General features: G+C 30.4%; 1 protein-coding gene across 1 annotated transcript in view; it reads left to right on the forward strand.

The window, feature by feature from the left end:
• The window catches only part of LOC113512494 (protein O-mannosyl-transferase TMTC2), a 152390-nt gene that overhangs the window by 92900 nt on the left and 39164 nt on the right, over positions 1–20326 (forward strand). Inside the window, exon 5 of the mRNA XM_026896393.3 lies at positions 14659–14773. Within this exon, the coding sequence (XP_026752194.2) occupies positions 14659–14773 (115 nt within the window). The remainder of the gene's footprint in view (positions 1–14658; positions 14774–20326) is intronic.

The raw sequence follows: 20326 nt of genomic DNA on the forward strand, positions 1-20326 counted from the left end.
TACCGGATATATTATGCCAAGGTTAATATTTTATCATTTGTTTGGGTTATATTTAAATCATATTCCCTAATAATATATAAAAACAAACTATTACGTAAGGACGTGTTCTATATTAATGGGTGAAAATGGCAAGGTAACCTCACCTGCGCTATCGGTATACACTGGCGGGGTACCAATGAGAGGTAATAGGTAAGGATGAAAAGGTAAGTCAGTTAGCCTATGTGACATGATAATTAATTACAATAATAACGAAATTAACCAGGGGGAACCGCGTGGAGGTCGACCTGATAGGATATATTGATAGTAATGGAGACTAACCTGCCCATTACTTACAATCCCTTCCCGCCGTAAGGGCATGTTGTCTAGGCAGGTAAATACCCCATTATTTGCAAGTAATATTAAACTAATACATCTTGCTGTAATCTAGAAAAGTTCCGTTATTATATTCTAACATTATCTATCCTAGCACAGAAATGGCCACCACTTCCTTTCTCGTGGATGTCGTAAGAGGCGACTAAGGAAACTTAATGGTCAAAGGATAGGCAACAGCGTCCCTCTTAAAACATCACCAAAAGCTAAACTGCGCTTGCCTATTCGCCTGCCAAGCGTGGTAACTACTGACGAAATCTCCCCAATGGTAAACTGCCATTAAGGAATGTTTCCGTTCTTTATGGCAATCTATGAAAGCTTATATTTAGCAATGGGTAGATAACGAGTGATAATTCTCTTACTATCCTAATAATATATAACGCACAGCCAAAACTACTTACTCTGGAAAACTAAAGTTTAGAACGTAGATTTATTTTGTAACGTAGTTATTTTGTATCCACTAAGAAAGTATTTTTAAAAATTTCACCTTAAAAAAGAAATACGTGTGCAAAGTTGCAGATAATAGTTACTACGTAATAAATTAGTTTTCACACAACTTTATCTGCGTGACTTGGATATGGTCATTCATCAAGTTAAAAATAGCCTATGTCCTTTTCCATCCCAAATACTATGTGTACACTAAACATAACTTTTGGTTTAGTCATTAAAGTGTCAAGAGGTAATGTACCAATAAACTTTCTTTTATTACAATAGCACAGTACAAAAATTATTTAAGTATTTGAAAGTTTGTAAAGATATTTGTTTACTCAATCATGATCAAATAGTTGAAATGATTTTAATTAAATTTTCTTCACAAAACAATCAGAAAAAATTATTTGCATATCCTTTTTTTATACAACTTAGAATGGCAAACAAGCTGACGGCCCACCTGATAAAAAGTGGTAACCGTCTATAGGTAACCGCCTATAGACATGACAGTACCATACATTACCATGGACATAACAGAGTATACTGTTTCACCCATAATACCCCCCATGCGTTGCCATTCCTGAGAACTCAGGTATTATTCCTCTGTACCCAGTAAATTTACGCCAACAACATTAACATTAACTTAATTAACAAAGATTAACATTTATTAAAATATAATTTTTATTGGATTTTTTCTATTTTACACACACACAAACACACAAACGCGCGTCCCGCGCACGCGTCTTAAAAAGGCAATTTATTATTTATAATATAATATTATATATTAAATATTTTAAATAATAATACCATTTTTGATACACGCACACATACGCTTCTCTATAATATAAAGTGAACTTGTCACTCACGACATAAGCATTAAATTACTATTCTTCGTAAATATAGTCTATTATAAATAATTATATTAATACTAGCAACTGAAGCCAAGCAGTCAAGTTTCTCATGATAAAGTTTTTTTTTTTGTCACATTCACCAACATTTAATCTGCTCACATTGATTTGGAGAGAAATTATTTTATTTATTTTTCTTCCTACTCCTCCTACTTTTCTTTTTGATTAAATTGGTTCCGAGATTTATATGACAACCATAGCTTTCTCTCAGAACTACACAAAGTTCATTGTTCATTATGTCATTGTAGCACGCCGCTTAAGCCTAGGCTAGTTTCTACCCTTTCATAAAAAATTCAAATATCAAATATCTAGGTTAAATTAAAAATACGACGGTGAACTTTTTTACTGTTGGAATATATTCACTTTTCCCAGTAGGAAATTAGAGGATTACTCGTATATATAATAATTCTTGTAATAGAATAAAGATACCTGCCATAATAGATATTACATGCGATTATAATAGTTGGAACGAGACTCCATTATAAGCAAAACATGGAAGCATGAGCAAGACAGGAAATATTTTTTGTCTTATTCTACATACGTTTTTTTCTTCAAATGCTTGTTAGCCTATCGAAAGTAAAATGATAGTTATTATGCGCGAATGATTATTTGAATAAAATTAATTTATATGTTCATTAAAAATATATATATATATATATATATATATATATATATATATATATATATATATATATATATATATATATATATATATATATATATATATATATATATATATATATATATATATATATATATATATATATATATATATATATATATATATATATATATATATATATATATATATATATATATATATATATATATATATATATATATTCAATCCAAGTGATGTACATGAAACCTAACTTACTGACTAACCTGACTGCTATTTCATAATGTTCATATACTCATAGCGTTTTCCTTTCAATATTTTTATATATAAAAAACATAATATATAAATAACAAAATAAAAGGAAGTATAAAAGTAAACAGTAGTAAAATTAAAAGAACTTATTATCCTTATTAATTTGTATTATAAATATGAACGTTTATTCATTTGTTTTTTACATCTTCATGCTTTGACGATTCATTCTATCGTTATTAAACTTGACACACATATTAGTAACACTATATGTGTTTTGGAAAAGGACATAGACTACTTTTTATCCCAGTCAATAAATAAATCCCGACTATGAAAACAAAGTTACGAAAATAAATAGTTATGAATATAAACGGAAAAGTAAAATAAATTATCTAAATATAATTATATCACATGTCATACGTGTCACAATTTAAAATATATACGAATCTCTTTGATTAAATACTATGTAAACATGGCTGGATAATATTATACACGTAGACGTACACGCAGCTAAAGGCAATATTTTGCTTATTACCTGTGTAAGTGTACACAAAAAAGCTTTCAGTCCGATATTCCAATCACCGGAACGCCTAAGTAACGTCATGTCTCTTATATATTTTTTCTTTCTATGTTTTCCTTACAGCTAATGGTGCCGATCGTAAATGGGATAAGATTTTTATTTTCTTTTTTGATGTGCGCTATTTAAGGAAAGTACCCTGTTACTGTTTTATGTAAACGTCTTTTTACAGGCGAGCACTTGCAATAAACACACGTGGAAATGTTAAAAGGAAGGTTATTACTGGGCTCTTCTGGCGATTGCATACTTATCACCTATTCGAATAATATATATATAATATGTTGAACGTTTTGCTTTATTACAATTTGTATTCCAAAAATAGTTATTATGATTTAGAAAAAAACCATATTTTTTTGTAAAATAAAAAAAGGCTTTTAATACTTTTCTATAAATTAATAACTTCTAGAGGGAGTGTCTTTTTACAAATGCTCCGGCAAAAAGTCCTATTTTTTTCTTGTCTGAGTAAATTTGCATTATAAATTACACATAGAACATACGATACGATACGATTGTGATGAATAAGAATAACAAAATATTATGGCCGTTACTTACAACACCAATAAATTACACGGTTTGTTTTGTTTTAAAAAATCACATATCAGTTAATAATGGGCTGACTGTTTTTTTGGAACATATTTTTGGTTCCATGTTTCAACTTATTATATTATATACATATATAGGCAGTTTGACGATAGTACTTAAATACACTGATGTGTATCAGTGCATATATGTTTACTGACCGGAATAAAAAGTAACCTATATTCTCCATCCCGTATATACTAAATTTCATAATGATTGGTTAAGCTATCAAGGCGTTATAAAGTAACAAGCAAACAAAGAAATAAACTCTCTTTCGTTATTTTATGAATAACTGACGGATTGTTATTTCAATTATTTATTTTTTTAAAAACACCGATATTTTGATCCCGTTGTAAGAGTCATGGTCACGACATAACTTATGAAATACGAGTATAACTTAAGGGCAAACATATTTGTTTACCCTCTTCCTTCGTCGTTTATTTTCGTCAGGGACAACACTACCGGAACTCACTCGAAAGCCACCACGACAAAACAAATTAATGATGTAATTAGGTATTTTACTTTGATCGGTTGATTTCATATTTTCCAATTCCAAATACTTGACAATTTGAGCCCGTCTTCTTGATTGAAACACAATATAAGTTCTAGTAGTTAACCCAATTGGTAATCTCAATGAATTCCTTGACAACCGCGGAATGTAGTAGCGTTCCATCGTCAAAAGCCGTAGTTTATGGAATTCAATCCAGTGAGTTAGTCCCGACTCCAGTATATATTGTGCAGAAATTTGCGTTTGTCTGTTCTTGACAGTTTTAACATGTTCACCGATATGTAATAAAATAAATCTCTTTATCCGTCCTATTAGTATATAAGCTGACACAACTGTAATTTTATAGCCGTGGAGTTTCCAAGAGACAAAATGTCCTTCAGAGAATGCCAATAATTAAGTGTAAGAATTCTTAACATCTTAATATTAGTATCTCACTTCTGGCATAGGTGTCTGTCCATAAAAGAAGGATATAGCCGACTTTTACTGTACTACTCAGGCAACTTTGTATAAAGTTTTATTTCAAATTTTCTTCTCCTACACCGGTGTGTTATGTTGTGTTCTCTTAATCGGCTTTTACAACATTCTATAGAAAAATAGAACATTAATATATTTACTCACATTCTTACTCGGTTACTTATACACTGATATGCAAATACAAATCTGTATAAATAAAAAATCTGTTGCTTAAATTATGTAAGCGCATCACATCTGAATGACTGCACCTATTTGGCTAAATCATTTTTTATTGTGTAATTTTATTGTGTAATACAAAGTTTGCACAAAAAAATATTAAAAAAATAAATAAAAATCGTACGGAAAAAATTTTGATAAAACAATTCCATATAATTACTTATATGGAATTGTTTTAACAGTTTTTTGTTGTAACAGAAGAAGTAGAGATATCTTAATAGAATTTCATCATGCTTCCAATCAAACTGTTTATAATTACTCCTCTCCATCCAAAGGTTGCCTGAAAGAGATCGATTTAGTGATAAGGTCGCCCATTGTTTTCTCATTGTGATTATTTCTTGTAATTGTTTATATTTATAATAAGTTTACTATTGTAATCTTTTGGAGGAAACAATCAAGAGTGTCTATCTATCTATCTTAAAAAATAGCGGAGTTTTTAATGTTTTGCAAATCTAACTAGTTTAATATAAAGATAAACGCGAAAATCTTTTTATAAAAAGATTCATATGGATTTTAACTTCTTATTTTTGGGTAAATATTATAAATTGAAATCATACAGAAAATATTATTTAATTAGTATTAATTTAAATGATAAACTATGTGCCCTTGTTGCTCTGAGACCAAAGTTTTTTACAGTACTGTGAAAATACTTTCAGGTTGACTTCATTGCTTTTATTTGATAATATCCTTTGTTAGCATAAGCCCTCGTGTGCCGCTGGGAATTTGCTTTCCCTTACCCTACTTTTCAATGGACAAACAAAATTTCCACGTTCGTGGATCGTTTCTTGTAGCTTGTTAACCTACAAACTTTTAGGAAAAACTTTTCAATTCCCTTATCGCAAATATTTACTTTAACTTCAAACTACTTCTTAGTACCGATATAAAAATGATAATGCTGTCGAAATATTCCCTTTTCCTATGAAAGTTTCATACATGTGGAATTGTACCTTTTTTCACACCACCTCCTTTACATTGTAGGCAGAAACAATATACAAGTAAAGTTTATTAGAAACAAACTGACTCGATAGATATTATCCTGTCGAAAATAAATTACCTATTTTTTCCTTGAAAATCTTAATCGGTCTTTTTAAAAATAGCCGAATAATAATAATAATAAACCTTTCTTAAATAATTTTCAGTCACACATACATACAATATTAGAAAAAGAACCAAAGAAATCATAGTTTCCATAAAAACATTATGTATGTACCTCAGCGACGCAAAAAGGCCACTATTCAATGTAATATCACAAATCTATTTCTCTCTCTCTCTAGCCGTTCTCAAGTGATGCACTTGTCAATAAAAAAAAGTTTTAAAATTTTGTAAATAATAAACCGCAAATTGTACATATTATGTTCGGAAAACAGTGATGTAAACAGTAAAGAAACATATTCACAGGTGAAAAATTAAAAACATTTCTTAGACAATCGAATGAAAAGAAATATCCATCCCATAAAATAAATAATAAGGTTAAGAAGATTCAATTTTCCAATTCATGAATATTTCACATGCATGAACATATCAAAATCTCAATCATATTATATCGAATGGAATTTAATTCATTTGATCAAAAATATATTGTCCGCGATATTCTGATATTCCCTCCTACATTTTACGGCCGCATTAACGCTTATGATGTTCAGCCTCGAACGAGGGTCTCTCGAATCGAATTTAATCGACTAAGCTATTCGCATCCAATTCCGAAAACCACTCTTAACGGACTGTTAGGAAAGCTATATATTGTAGTTGAAGCGATCTTCGGCGTTGCGAGTTTGATACGATAGTAACTAAGTGAACAGTACCTACCATATCAATATCTAACAGTAAAATAATAATTACTGTTATTTTATTCATATCTGTCACGTCATGTGTGACACTTTAAATTTTATATTCTAGTGTTAAAAGTGGAGCTTCTAAGGAAACATTGTTTTATTCTTCCTTTACATATTATTATGTGGATTTTATAAATATGCTGCTTTGAATTAAATAAATTTGTTTATTTATTTAAAGTTTTATTTATTTATAAACTTTGTAACTATTAAATATAGCTTAAATTTATGTAATTAACTTCATCTAATAAAAAACAAGAAACTAAAACTTAAACACGAAATTATTATTTAAAATATAAAATTATTATTTTATTTAAAATAAAAATTATATTTTCATTTCATTGAAATATATTACAAAAGTTGTACTTCCAGGTCATTTTCTATTTTTTCCCCATTTAGTTATTAACTTCTTTTCTGTAGAAGCGACTATTGCTAAAAAAACAAATATGAATATTTACTCTAGTAAAATTTATTACAAAGTAATTTACTTTTAATTAATTTTAATATCACTTAGATTTAAAAACATAATTAATTTGTTTTTAATTACTCTCCGATTTGTTAAATTGGAGATTAATTGTCAATAACTTGTATTATTAATTGAATTTTTTTTATAAAAATATTATAATAGTTGCTGAATGAGTAATTTGAAAAAAATGAAGCATGTAGCGTATGACATAGATGATGTGAGTATAAACTGCAGTCGCTTCAAACTATGATATGACACTCTGTATATAAATTTATACTTTTTGTGAATATTTTATCTATTTATTTATTCATTATCATCCATTTATTATCAGCCATTATTCGTCCACTGCTGGACATAAGCCTCCCCCATAAACTGCCATAAAGGACGATCCACTTGCATCCCCTGACTCCCTGCAATGCATTTCAGGTCGTCACTCCATCTAGTGGGGGTCGTCCTACACTGCGTTTGCCTGTACGGGGTCGCCATCCAGGAACCTTTCTTCCCCATCCATTTTTCTTCTTCATCATATACCGTTAACTGTTCATTGTTAAACATAGATCTTCTCTATAAGAGGGATTTTACCAGTAGTTGCCATGCTTGGCAGATGGGTTGGCAATCACAGTTAGACTTTGGTGATGTTTTAAGAAGGACGCTGCTGCACATCCCTCGACCATCAAGTTTCCTTAATCGCCTTTTATGACAGCCACGAAAAAAGAATGGGTACCCTATTCTGTGCCAGGCCCACACGGCATTATTTATTTATAATTAAACAAAAACTGTATAAACAACTTATAAGCTACAACTAAAAACTCTAAATGTTTTAATTAATCTACCATTTCTATATACAGAATTATAACAACTACTCCCGCGTTGAAATATTGTAATAAAATTATAAAATGTGTTCAATTTATATTTGTAAAAGTAAGAACGCATACGCGAATTTCGTATTTCCTCATTCGTGTGAAGCAAGTCAAATAAATAATTTGCCCTCGTTTTATTTCTCACTTACTATATAATTTTAGATCTTTTTTTCTTTATTGCAGGATATAAGCCTTGATACGTGTCGTGAACTTATGACACAAGAGTGAACTTTTACTCTCTCGCGGTAGGAAATTTCATTTTAACAAGGTCGTTCTTCACACGCAACATGCAGTTTTTAGTTCCGTGAAAAAAAAAGGTAGCTTACAAGTTTATTAACATTATTAACTTAAACGGGTAACAACATGAAAGCACACTCTATCGATTGCAAAAAATAAAAATAAAAATCTGTTTAAAATTGAAAATTGAAAAGGGCGTAATCTCAAAAATATAATTATTTTAGTCTTTCTTCAGCTTCATAATTTAGTAGGGGCCTATATACTAATAATATATTCCTGCTATATATATTTAGCCATAGGAAAAGCTGTTTAAAATATTAATGAAACAAATACGATGAAAGAGTTAATTTTCATCTGAGGACAACAATGCGAAGTGTCGGGCGGTGTTCGCGTTCGTTATGTCGCGCGGCGGGGCGCCCGGTTGTTATAATAAAAGCTTTATACTCGCTTTATACATCGAGCGTGACGAATGAAAAATAGAATTTCCCACCTACGACATACATTTTACTAATACTTTAAACGTAAAAGTACACCCTTACATGATATTTGAATGTTTTTTACTGCTCATCATCGTCATCATTTAAAACCTACTCTTCGTCCAATGTTGAACATAAGCCTTTATAATGTTATTTCGCCACAAAGTACGACCCTGCTTTAGGCACATGTACCCAACGATTCTCTGAAATACTTTTAATCACGCGAGGGGTCGCTCCAATACCTGCCTGTACGGGGTCGTTGCTCGAAAACATTTCATCTCACTGGTTATCGGTTGCTCGAACTGAATGACCGACCAATTGCCACTTCAGCTTGCAGATTACGCGGATTTTATTATCACTAGTTTTTCTATAGCTATCTACATATATTGCAAATCCTATCATGCAGTAAAACTGATCACAGGTCTTTCTATAGCACGCTAATTATTATCGACTTATCATAAGCCTCTGACTTCAACTAGTTTATAATAATAATTCCAAACATATAAAAAAAAAACAGAAATGTGAAACTGACAGAAGTTCATTCTCATGCATTTCTATAAACCTAAATGGTCGTGTACAATGTGGTATTAGATTAGTTTCCTCCTGCGATGTTCAGGCTGTGGTATGAACTAAGAAATAATTAGGAACATTAGAAATAACTAAGAGTTCTTCCAAAAGGGTTTATTAAAAATTTGTCAAGGTTTGGCATCACACATGAAATTCTTGGTATTGTAAGCGTCCATTAACTACAATGACTGTTAACTATCAGTCTGCTTGTTTGCTACCTTCATAGTATAAAAAAATATAACGGTAAATAACTTCTTTTATTTTTAATTTCTTCTGAGCAAATTAATCACTAAGATCTGAGTAATGAACATAACTATCTGCATCACGAAATTAATTTCATAAATAAGCCATAGTAAGAATGTATTTTAATATCTTTTTAAAATGCGAACAAAGTGCATAACTGTGATATATATTATTTATACCTTTAATTGTTAATATATACCTACTACTTCTTTAACTTATTACTTTATTATTCCACATACCATACCATATCTAACAGCTATTGATAAAATATACTATATTAAAACGTTTTTAAAAATTATATATCGATACGAGGAATAATTATTAAGTATTTAAATATATTTGACCTTCTATTCAAATTCTTTATTTATTTATTTATTTATTATAACATGTTAAGGTAATGAGCAAATTTTATATTGTATACAGGTACTAAAAACTTTTAGATAGGTAACTTAAAGGTTTTCACTGATTTGTATATCAATGAAAAATAACACTGTTTTTTTATGGAAAATTAAAATGACCTAGTCGATAGAAAAAAAATATAGCCGCAAATAATAAACTATTTTTCAAAAATCAACAATTATTAAAATGTGTTCGAAAAATAAACGTTTATAATTTGTTAATGTTTTATTAACCTAAGACAATATATGAGAGGTCTACTGTGTCTTTAAAGTCATTTCAAGACAAAATTATCTAATTTTGATTTTAAAAACATTTGAAATAGAAATATGAAGATAATATTTTAATGTATGATTGAAAAAAAATCGACTTGACAGATTTACTTATATCTTATAAGTAATTTATTAAAAAATAAACTTCTTATCATCAACAGTATGCCCTATCTACTGCTGTACTCATATATATTACATCACGTAGCAAATACATAAAATACCATATTTATTATTTTTGGTTATGACTAAATAAAAATTAACAATATTAGAACTGTCAATCTTTAATTACTTTTACAAATTGTTTAAAATATTATTATATTTTTTCATTAAATTTGTATTTATTATATTTTTCGACGGTAAGTTAATTTAGAGCTTTAATGTAGAGCTTATTTCACTTTCATATAGATATGAAATATAATCTCAATAGAAACAAAAATAATCTCATTCGTTGTAACATTATAAAAGATTTTACTTTTTCTATTATAGCACGACTTGTGACCATACTATTCAATGCGAACACAGAGACAATATGGTCGATGAATATGATCAATCGAAAAGAGAAATATTTACTCTTAACGATTGATCACACTATGCCGGCTTACTAAGTGTTTTTCCACGCTACATGAAACTGCGCATTAGTAGCGCCATACACTAACAGATTGATCTAGTCAGGATTCTTTGTTGTATTTGATAATCTAATCTAAGCTGAAATTAATAAAAATTAATCGATTTTTTATTTGCTTGTGACTGGTCTGTACAATGATACGCCCTCGCAAAGTTCAATGCTCTAAGGTCACGTCAGAAGCTTTTCACTTTTAAAGATATTTAAGACTGACTTGAAATTCAGGCTACATATGAATACTTGATTTAAAGAAAGTCGTATTCAAAGTATTAGGTAAAAATAGATCTCGCAGGAGCGAAAAAATATTTCACTTTAGAAAATTCGTTGGTAAATATTTTGATAGCAGAATACAAATAATATTAAAAAGTAATTTTGTATAAAAAAGTTTTTCCTCGACTAAAAAAATACTGAAAGTAAAATACTAATATCGGAATTATTTTAAAATATCTACTTATTACAAATTGATTAGTGTAACTAATTGTAATTATATTTTGCTCTATCCCTTGGCTTTACCCGCGTGAATCAGTTTATAATGTATATAGCCCAAAAATTAGGATATAACCTCATGTACCAAATTTCATTCAAATCCGTTCAATTGGTTTTGTATGAAAGAGTAAAAAACATATATTTATCCATCTACTATCAAGTATTTTTACCCTCGTCTTAATCCGCGCGATCGGGACATTTTGATTGACCGGTATTGAAGAAACTAAATAAGAAGAATTTGTTACATGCAATTTCATGACGATTGGTCGAACAGGCGCCAAGGAGTAACAAAAAAACAAACTTTCTTTAACATTTCTAATATGTATCTGTGGCTTTTTATCTAAAATATTTTATATATTAATATTTTAAATTATACTTTATATCTAAATCTGCCCCAATTTCTTGGCTACTTAAAGGATATAAAACTAAAACAAAGGCCGTTCTGTATTATAGAACTGTATTCCAGGTGGTTTTGTTCACACGTACATTATTTACATATTTATAGCAGCACCTTAATACTTCAATGAATATCTGCTATTGCTTAATACACAAAAATTATGTGGACGAGTTTAGTTTTGTTATTGAAATATAATATGTGAAATACACATAATTAACTGGAAGCTCTGTGAAATATTTTAAAATTCTAAACTCAGTATTTATGGATCTATAAATATCTAAAATAATGTGAAAATTCTTATATGAGTACATACCTGCAGCATTACGATGTGAAATTTATAAAACAGTCTTTTGAAACTAGTAATACTGTAGAAGATTCAAACTAACCTGGGAATACAGTCATAGCACCTCATGATAAAAACTTATAGCAGTAACAAGGTTTTATAAGTAGGTAACATATTATTATATGAATAATTAGAAAAATCTCATCATTTATAAAGCTGGGTAATCATAAATTAATAAGGTCGCTTTTTTATAGACAGTACCTTAAATTAGAAATTTTAATCTTGTCCTTGAGATACCGATATCAATATACAAACTCTTACTTTCTCCATACAAAACTATTAAAAATTAAAAAACAATCGTAAAACAACACGAAAAAATAGTCAAATACATATCGAAAATATTAAATTATGAGAGTAAATGTTATTTTTTATTGAATTTATATTATCTCGGCATATTTTACTTATTGGATAAATATTGTAGTATTCCTTAGTGAATAATTTTGTTGCGAGTATTTTATTTTTTTGTTAGCTTCTGATTGTATGTCTAGGATATTTCTTTATAACAATAAATATTAACAATAGAAGTCAAATTCAATGTACATTATATATCAATTAAGCTATAAAGTACTATACTTAGTAGTGTACGTATACTAGTAAATTCCAAGTGATATACGCCGCATATTGTAATTAGCTAAATACGAGCATGTACTTACAAAATCTGTTAATATATCTACCTAATAATGTATTATAATACGATAAAAGATCGATGTGACCGAAAACTCAGAACATCTAAGGCTCTGATTTTCAGCTTACCCCACCCACCACATAAATATTCAATTTATTTGACGTATGCTAGTCAACATTATCTTATCAAAGCTCGAGGATTACGTTAACATGTAAACAGTAATCAACTTTGCTTGACAAAATGTCGAAGCTATATTATTACACTAGCTTTAATCCGCGACTTCGTCAGCGTTACTGAGATATATTCATTGACCGGGATAAAAAATAGTGGGTATCTTATTAAGGATCATATAGTACCTGGCCCCTTAGACATAATATAAACGATTTTATTGATAGAGTCGTTATAGCTAGCGAGTTCAAAAAATAGAATTAGACGACGTAGTGCGTTATATTGGTCATAGCTTTGTTTGAACTTTGTCTGGTATACCTAATATTAAACTGTCGGATGCCAAAAAGTAACAAAATTACCTTATTTTTTTTATAATATTCATAAAATATGGCATTACTCATCTATCATTATGTCTGTCAGAATTTAAAGAAAGAAAAAAAATATTTTGTTTTAGTGACCTACGTAGACATTACAATAGCTGACAATAAAACACAAATTCTAGTTACTAAAAAAGCTCTCAGCATGTGTCGGGAGTTTTTACGGTTCACGGACGCTGGTCTTCAGTAAAAGTCTATACAAAGAGTGCTGTGCGCAACAATGAAATTAAATAACAAGCAACAATAACACATATATTAGTGTTATGTTAGTATATAATATAAAAGATATATGAGACACGTGATTATATAGATAAATACATAAGTGATATGGTAAAAAGAAAATATAAATCTATAATATATCGGTGAAGTGCGGTACAAGTAAGCTGACATAGTTGTTTCTGTATATCTAAGAGATACTTTTTATAATTATTTCTGAAGTAGAGCATACTGTTCGTGCCTTCAGAAACTTAATAAGTACTTGGATGCTTTCAGCAAATCCACAAAAATCGGTGTATATATTTTTTTTATTGAGCGATGATGAAATTTACTTCATTTATTTTCCTCGTCTACGCTATCGGTAAATGCTGGCAGGACATCAGTGAGGAGTGATAAATGAGAATGAAAGCGGGTCAATTGGCCCACCGTGTCGAATTCTTCAAGAATTACCAACGTTGATTTCCAAAGTGAACCATCTAGAAATTGACCTGAAAGGATGTACTAGCAAAGGGGCCACTAGTACCCGTCACTAACAATTATTTCCCCCTACTCTTCTTATTAAAACACATAGAATACGTAACATGATACTCACATGTCCATATCTCAGATTTTACTATGTTATCCATGGTCCATATAAATAGGCATTTTCCTTGCTTTTTTATTTTTTCTTTTTCAATGTAATTTACTGAAATTTTATTTTCCGCGATCCAAATGTTCCTCATAACGCAAGACTTAACAAACATACAAACTCCAATTTTTTTTTTATGTCCTATACGCTCTTGGCCAATTTGTTTTATGCAATATATAAAAATATAAAAATTCAATAAAATAATCCTAATATTATAATAATAAAAACTTCTTAAAATAATAAGTACAATCAATTTACAACTAAAACTAAGTATCATAATTTCAACCCTTAGTTTTGCCCCGTAGGATCCTATAAGAAAAAGTCACATATGAGCCACCTACATCCTCTTGTGGGGTATCTTCCGACACTGTGTTTGTCTGTATGAGGTTGCTACTTGAATAGCCACCTATCTTTTTGTTCTCCCCGTATACCCACCATGTATTTAATTCCATACTGATTTAAAGATATCAGATATATCTTTGAGCTAGAAAACAAGATTTAATTTACTTTTTTATTTCACAGCATATGGAAACCTGGGCAGTGTACTGACCGCTCAAGGGCGGACAGCGGAAGCGGAAGTTGCCTTCGAGAAAGCGCTCAAACATAGACCCAACATGGCCGATGTTCATTATAACTTGTAAGTATACCTCATCCAGAGTTTACGACCAACCTAATGTGTATTGTGATCATTAAGTGCTTTATGATGACAAAGGTTGACCTCGCATCAGTTCCTCTCATTTAGTAATATATTGCTGACACCATTCCAGAATAAACTGTCGTTTTATGACGATACCTACAAATAGTTTCGTCTATATTAAAATTTTCGTGAACAATGTAAATATAATCATAATGTAATAATTTTCCATATTTTCCTGGAAATTGAAAACATTACGCAATACTTTTTAAAATATTTTTTTCTAGTTTTGCAAATTAAATAAATTTCTAAAAAGTTAGGCTAAAGAGAATATATTATTTTTTAAAAATCAGTTTTACTAGTTTTGCAAATTAAATAAATTTCTAAGAAATTGGGTTAAAGAGAATATATTTTTTATGAATCATCATCACAACCATATTAGCCTTAAACTATCCACTGCTGAACATAAACCTCCCCCTTGGGGGGTTTTGCTAGTAGTTACCAGGCTTCGCAGGCGGATTAGTAACCGCAATTAGGCTTTGGAGATGTTTTAAGAGAAACGCTGCTGCCCATCCCTCGCTCTCCCTTAGTCGCCGTTTAGGACACCCACAGGAATGGAAAGGGAGGGATCTATTCTAGGACCACACGAAAGCTATTTTTATGAATAATAAATAGAAATTAGTTTCTTTAATAATCCGTGATTGATCCGTGTACCAATTTACCTACTTACATTATACAAAGTTTAAGCCATTGTTTCAATATATGTTTCTTTCAAATCTATACTAATATTATTTGGAAACATTTGATTGTTTGTTTGTAATAAATAAACACAATAACTACTCAACAGTTTTAAAAATTTTTAGAGAAAGCTATATTATCAGCGAGTAACATAGGTTATACATTATTTTCAAAAATGATATCTACCCATGCGAAACCGGGCCGGATTGCTAGATTTTTACATATAACATATGCTTATATGTTTGGTCCCAGCATAAAATAGGCCACCCCTTCCTATCCCGTGAGTGTCGTACGAAATGTCGTGTAAAGCGACTAAGAGAACTTATAGTGGAATGATTGGCAGCGGCTTCCCTCTTAAAATATCAGAGAAGAGGGAAGCCTCTTAAAATATCACCAAAGCCTAACTGCGGTTACCAATCCGCCTGCCAAGCAAAGCAACTACTGACAAAACCCCTCTTTTGAGGGAGGTGTATGTTGAGCAGTGGACAGTAGACGGCTAATATCATATAGATGATAACATATACGAGAAACAATTACTGTAGCTAATCTTTAACCATTGCATGTAGTCATTGATCATCTATAACAATGAAACAATACAAATAGACAATGTTTGCACAGTCCTTTGTCTTACAACGGTTTATAAGCACATTTTGTAGGACAACGGACGTCCGCCGAGTTTGCATAGTACAAGTCTTCTAAACACAGCTTGTAGCATCGTGAATGGCCCGGCCTTTTGTCCTCCATTATATATTTACAGTTAGTCAAATCAAAATAATTGGTTTGGCTCGTAGATATAGAAATATTTGCTACAATAAATTATATGGATAAGAAAGTATTTATTCAAGTAGAAACTGTTTTGTAGTCGATCTTTTGTATCCATTGTTGCCTAAATATTGTAAAAAGCTAAAGCTGTAATATAGTAAAATGAAAATATGTATTTCATTTAATTAAAAATATATTACTGTATATTTTTGATACTACAAAGGTAACAAACAAGCATACAGCCTATTTGATGGTAAACGGTCACTGTAGCCTATGAACGATTGTAACGCTAGGAGTGTCACGTGCGCGTTTCCTGCCCTAAAGAAACCTAAATGTACCCTTTTATATAAACTAAACAAATTTTATTAAGTTAGGATATACTCGTAATCTGTCCATGTATTAAACTTTATTCAAATCTGTTCAATAGTTCTTGCGTGAAAGAGTAAAAAACATTTCATCCTTACATCTTTACAAACTTTCGCATGTAATGAAATATCTTAACTACTGCATAACTATAGTTTAGAAAGAAAAAAATAGGTGTTATATATTATATTCTCCCAAAGCACCTCTAAGAATTGAAAAGACTCATTTGCAGCTTTGTAATTGTGTCATAACCACGTTTTATTGTAAAACTTCGGTCGTCTTCAGTGTCCAGATATAGAATTGTGTTGTTGCCACTGTGAAAACAACCAATCAAATTATTTACAGTTGCAGTTGTTATTTTTTTTATACATAAAAGCCATTTTATGCCTAAAGCACACGCTTGATTTTGTTGTTGTCAACTTTGTACTATTTAATGATTATTTAATAGTCTTTCTTTTCCCATTTAAATTATCCCAAATAAAAGTTAAGTATAAAAATTAAGTTCTGTATAAAAACTAAAAAATATTTATACCAATCTTTCAACATTCGATGTTTTTAAAATTGTTCCCTCCTCATCAATTGAATCGAAAGGACATATAAATCTTTTACGACACAATACAAACAGCGAAGGAGACGAAGATTTGATCCGGAGCCCATATTATTCTAATCCTGGTAACAACAAAAGTTTAATAATACATTCAAAAGGTCCGAGTTTACCCTTAGTGTAGGGAGAAATAATATTCGGCGTGTCTCTCCCAAGGGACTAAAAGGGCAAAAGGTCCAATCCCTATTAGGGACAACGGAAAAAGAAAATATTGTAAAAAATAAAAATGTATGATAATAGTAATATAATTTTGTCAGATACCTAAAGAAATAAATGAGACCACTCTATGAAAATCATTTCTACGAAAAGTGATACTTTTTATAGAAAATTCAAATATGAAAATTTACATGAATTGTACAAGAATAAGTATGTATTGACGTCCTATCTAGCTCAGTCCATAATAAATAATATATTTATATTTAACTCACCCTGATGAATACTGGAATTCAATCTGCAAATCGTAAATCGTCTTCAACGTTGAAATCCGGGCAAATCTTTTGATTTTTTTAAATTCATTACTAATTTAATTAATAGATAGATTTTACTTAGCAAATAAAACAAAGACTAATCGTAATAAAATTACCTCAACTAAGCTATAAATACCTTTAAAAAAATATTGATTAGTAATAATCTCAGTACCTACTTTTTTTTAATTAATAAATAATAATAATAATATTTATTTAATTAGACTACATAAGGCCCATTTTGTTAATTACAAATTGACTTAACCTATGTTAGTAAATGAGCGTTCATAACGCTCTTACATTGATAACCTGTCCCACCCAATATTTTAGGATAGGACAGTCCATTTTATCAGCAATTGTCTTCAGGACACTGTTTGAGCTAACACGCACCCTACCCAACAGCGAAACAATTCGTTTGCGTCGTATTGCGTAAAAATCATCTGTACGCTCCCGTGCAAACATGTGTGACGCACTACAGTGACTAGGTAGCCCCAACAGTGCCCTGAAGGCATTATTATATTGAACTCGAAGAGCATTGTAAGTTTTTTGACTATAGTTGACCCACAAGCTACTTGTGTAGAACACCTGACAAAAAGCTTTAAACAGGGTTATTTTTACTTGTTTTGTACATCTAGTAAACCTGCGGGCCAACATGTTACTTCTAACTGCCAATGCTCTTCTTTCTCGTTCTATATCCAGGTCATCTTTTAAAGTATTTGCAATAATATGACCGAGATATTTAAAATCAGTTACCACGTCAAGTACATTTCCATTAAGTGATATAGGAAGCACATACTTCGGTTTTTTATGTCCAGATACAAATGTCATAATTACACTTTTGCTAGAATTATATACCAGACCATGGTTTTTCGCGTATGCTTCACACACAGCTAGCATTCTTCTTAAAGCTCCAATTGAATAAAACGCACCCTAGAATTTTGGTACTTAATTTAATTTGTATATCTCGATTTAGAATGTAAAATCATCTGTCTTGAAGTAGATTTGCTTTGCATCAAGCATAACTTTGTTGTTCAAAAGAAATAATGACTTTAATCAAACTTAATAGGGTACCAACATGTGAATAAACCTATCGATTGTAAAAAGAAATGAAAAAAAAAACTTAATTACACATAAAAATAAAGATGAATTAGAATCTTCTTCCTTGTCCTCCTTCACTTCGCGTTTCGAAAGGCATCTGGAAACTAAAAACACTCTGACACTAAAGAACGCTACCCGCCCTAGTCATCATTCGCTTCTGTTACTGCTAGTCAGTAGTTAAATAAAAAATCAACCGCCTCTCACTAATAATATTTCAGCATCAAGTATGGTATTCAGTACCGCATTACTTATATTAAGCTTCTTTGTGAAAAATAACTGGATAAAGCATGATAAATAAACTATGTATAAAGAAATTCTAGCGCTGTATGACTCTCGGTGCTGGATTGCATAGATTATAACTAACATACTCGTACGTCGTTGCCTGAAAATTTTCTGAACACCTTTTGCTTTAAAATTCAAATGTCCATTTACAAACAGAATCTCGGGATTTCTACTCTCTGTATTAAATCTTACATAAACAAAAAAATCAAAGTCGTGTTGCCGTTGTGGTGAACGTGCTTACACTAACACTCGATGCTTACACTTTGCCCACCTTATAACAATACAAAGGCAGGTCCTATCACCATCACTGGAATCGATGTACTAGGATCTATTTAGTTTATTAGTAATGATTTCCTTTACTGAGAATCCGTTAGAAATTTACTTTAAAACACAAATGTTTTTGTCAGCGTGTTTCGAACTAATGGCCTTCAAGCCTTTCTACATAAATATACGCTGCAAAAAATTTTCAATTTTATTATAAGCATGAGAATAGCATTTTTATGATATAAAGGCAGTATATTAAAAATAAAACAAATTCCAAAGTCAAACATAATGAAAAATTTTATCGAAAATATGGGTATAGTAGATACTTTCATATGCATAATGAAAATGCCCAATTTTTATTTCAACCCTTGAATATTAATAAATATGCGTTTTATTATATTACTAGCTTTTACTTGCGACTTGTTCCGTGTGAATCAAGTTTACTGATCGAGATAAGAGTAGCCTGTATCCTTCTCCATCCCATATAATACATGTAAACCAAATATTGTAATAAGTGGTAAATACGTTAATCACTATAAGGTAACAAACAAAATAACTTTCACATTTACAATATTAGAATGAATTTATAAGTTTTTAGTAGCTTTTTTTTATGCAACTTAGAATAGCAAACAAACTAACGGCTATACTGTTTCGCCCGTGATACCCCCCATACGTTGTCATTCCTGAGGACTCAGGTGTTATTTCTCTGTATCCTGTAAATTCACTGCCATATCTCACCCTTCAAACCGAAACACAGCCATGCAAACACAACTACTTCACGGTAGAAACACGAATGGGACAGAGGAGCCCAAGCAAACGAGTTTTGTACAAAATCTCCCTCTTTTGTTCATGGTTTTTCCTACATAGATTACAACTATATTGATTTAGTAAGCTAATAAAATGTTTTAAAGGTATTATTATCATTATCCTAAAATTTACAGCAATTTAGAACTCTCACAATATACGAACTTTCATTAAAAT

Source organism: Galleria mellonella, unplaced genomic scaffold, assembly GCF_026898425.1.
Source record: "Galleria mellonella isolate WM207_F2 unplaced genomic scaffold, CSIRO_AGI_GalMel_v1 utg64, whole genome shotgun sequence".
Taxonomy (NCBI): domain Eukaryota; kingdom Metazoa; phylum Arthropoda; class Insecta; order Lepidoptera; family Pyralidae; genus Galleria; species Galleria mellonella.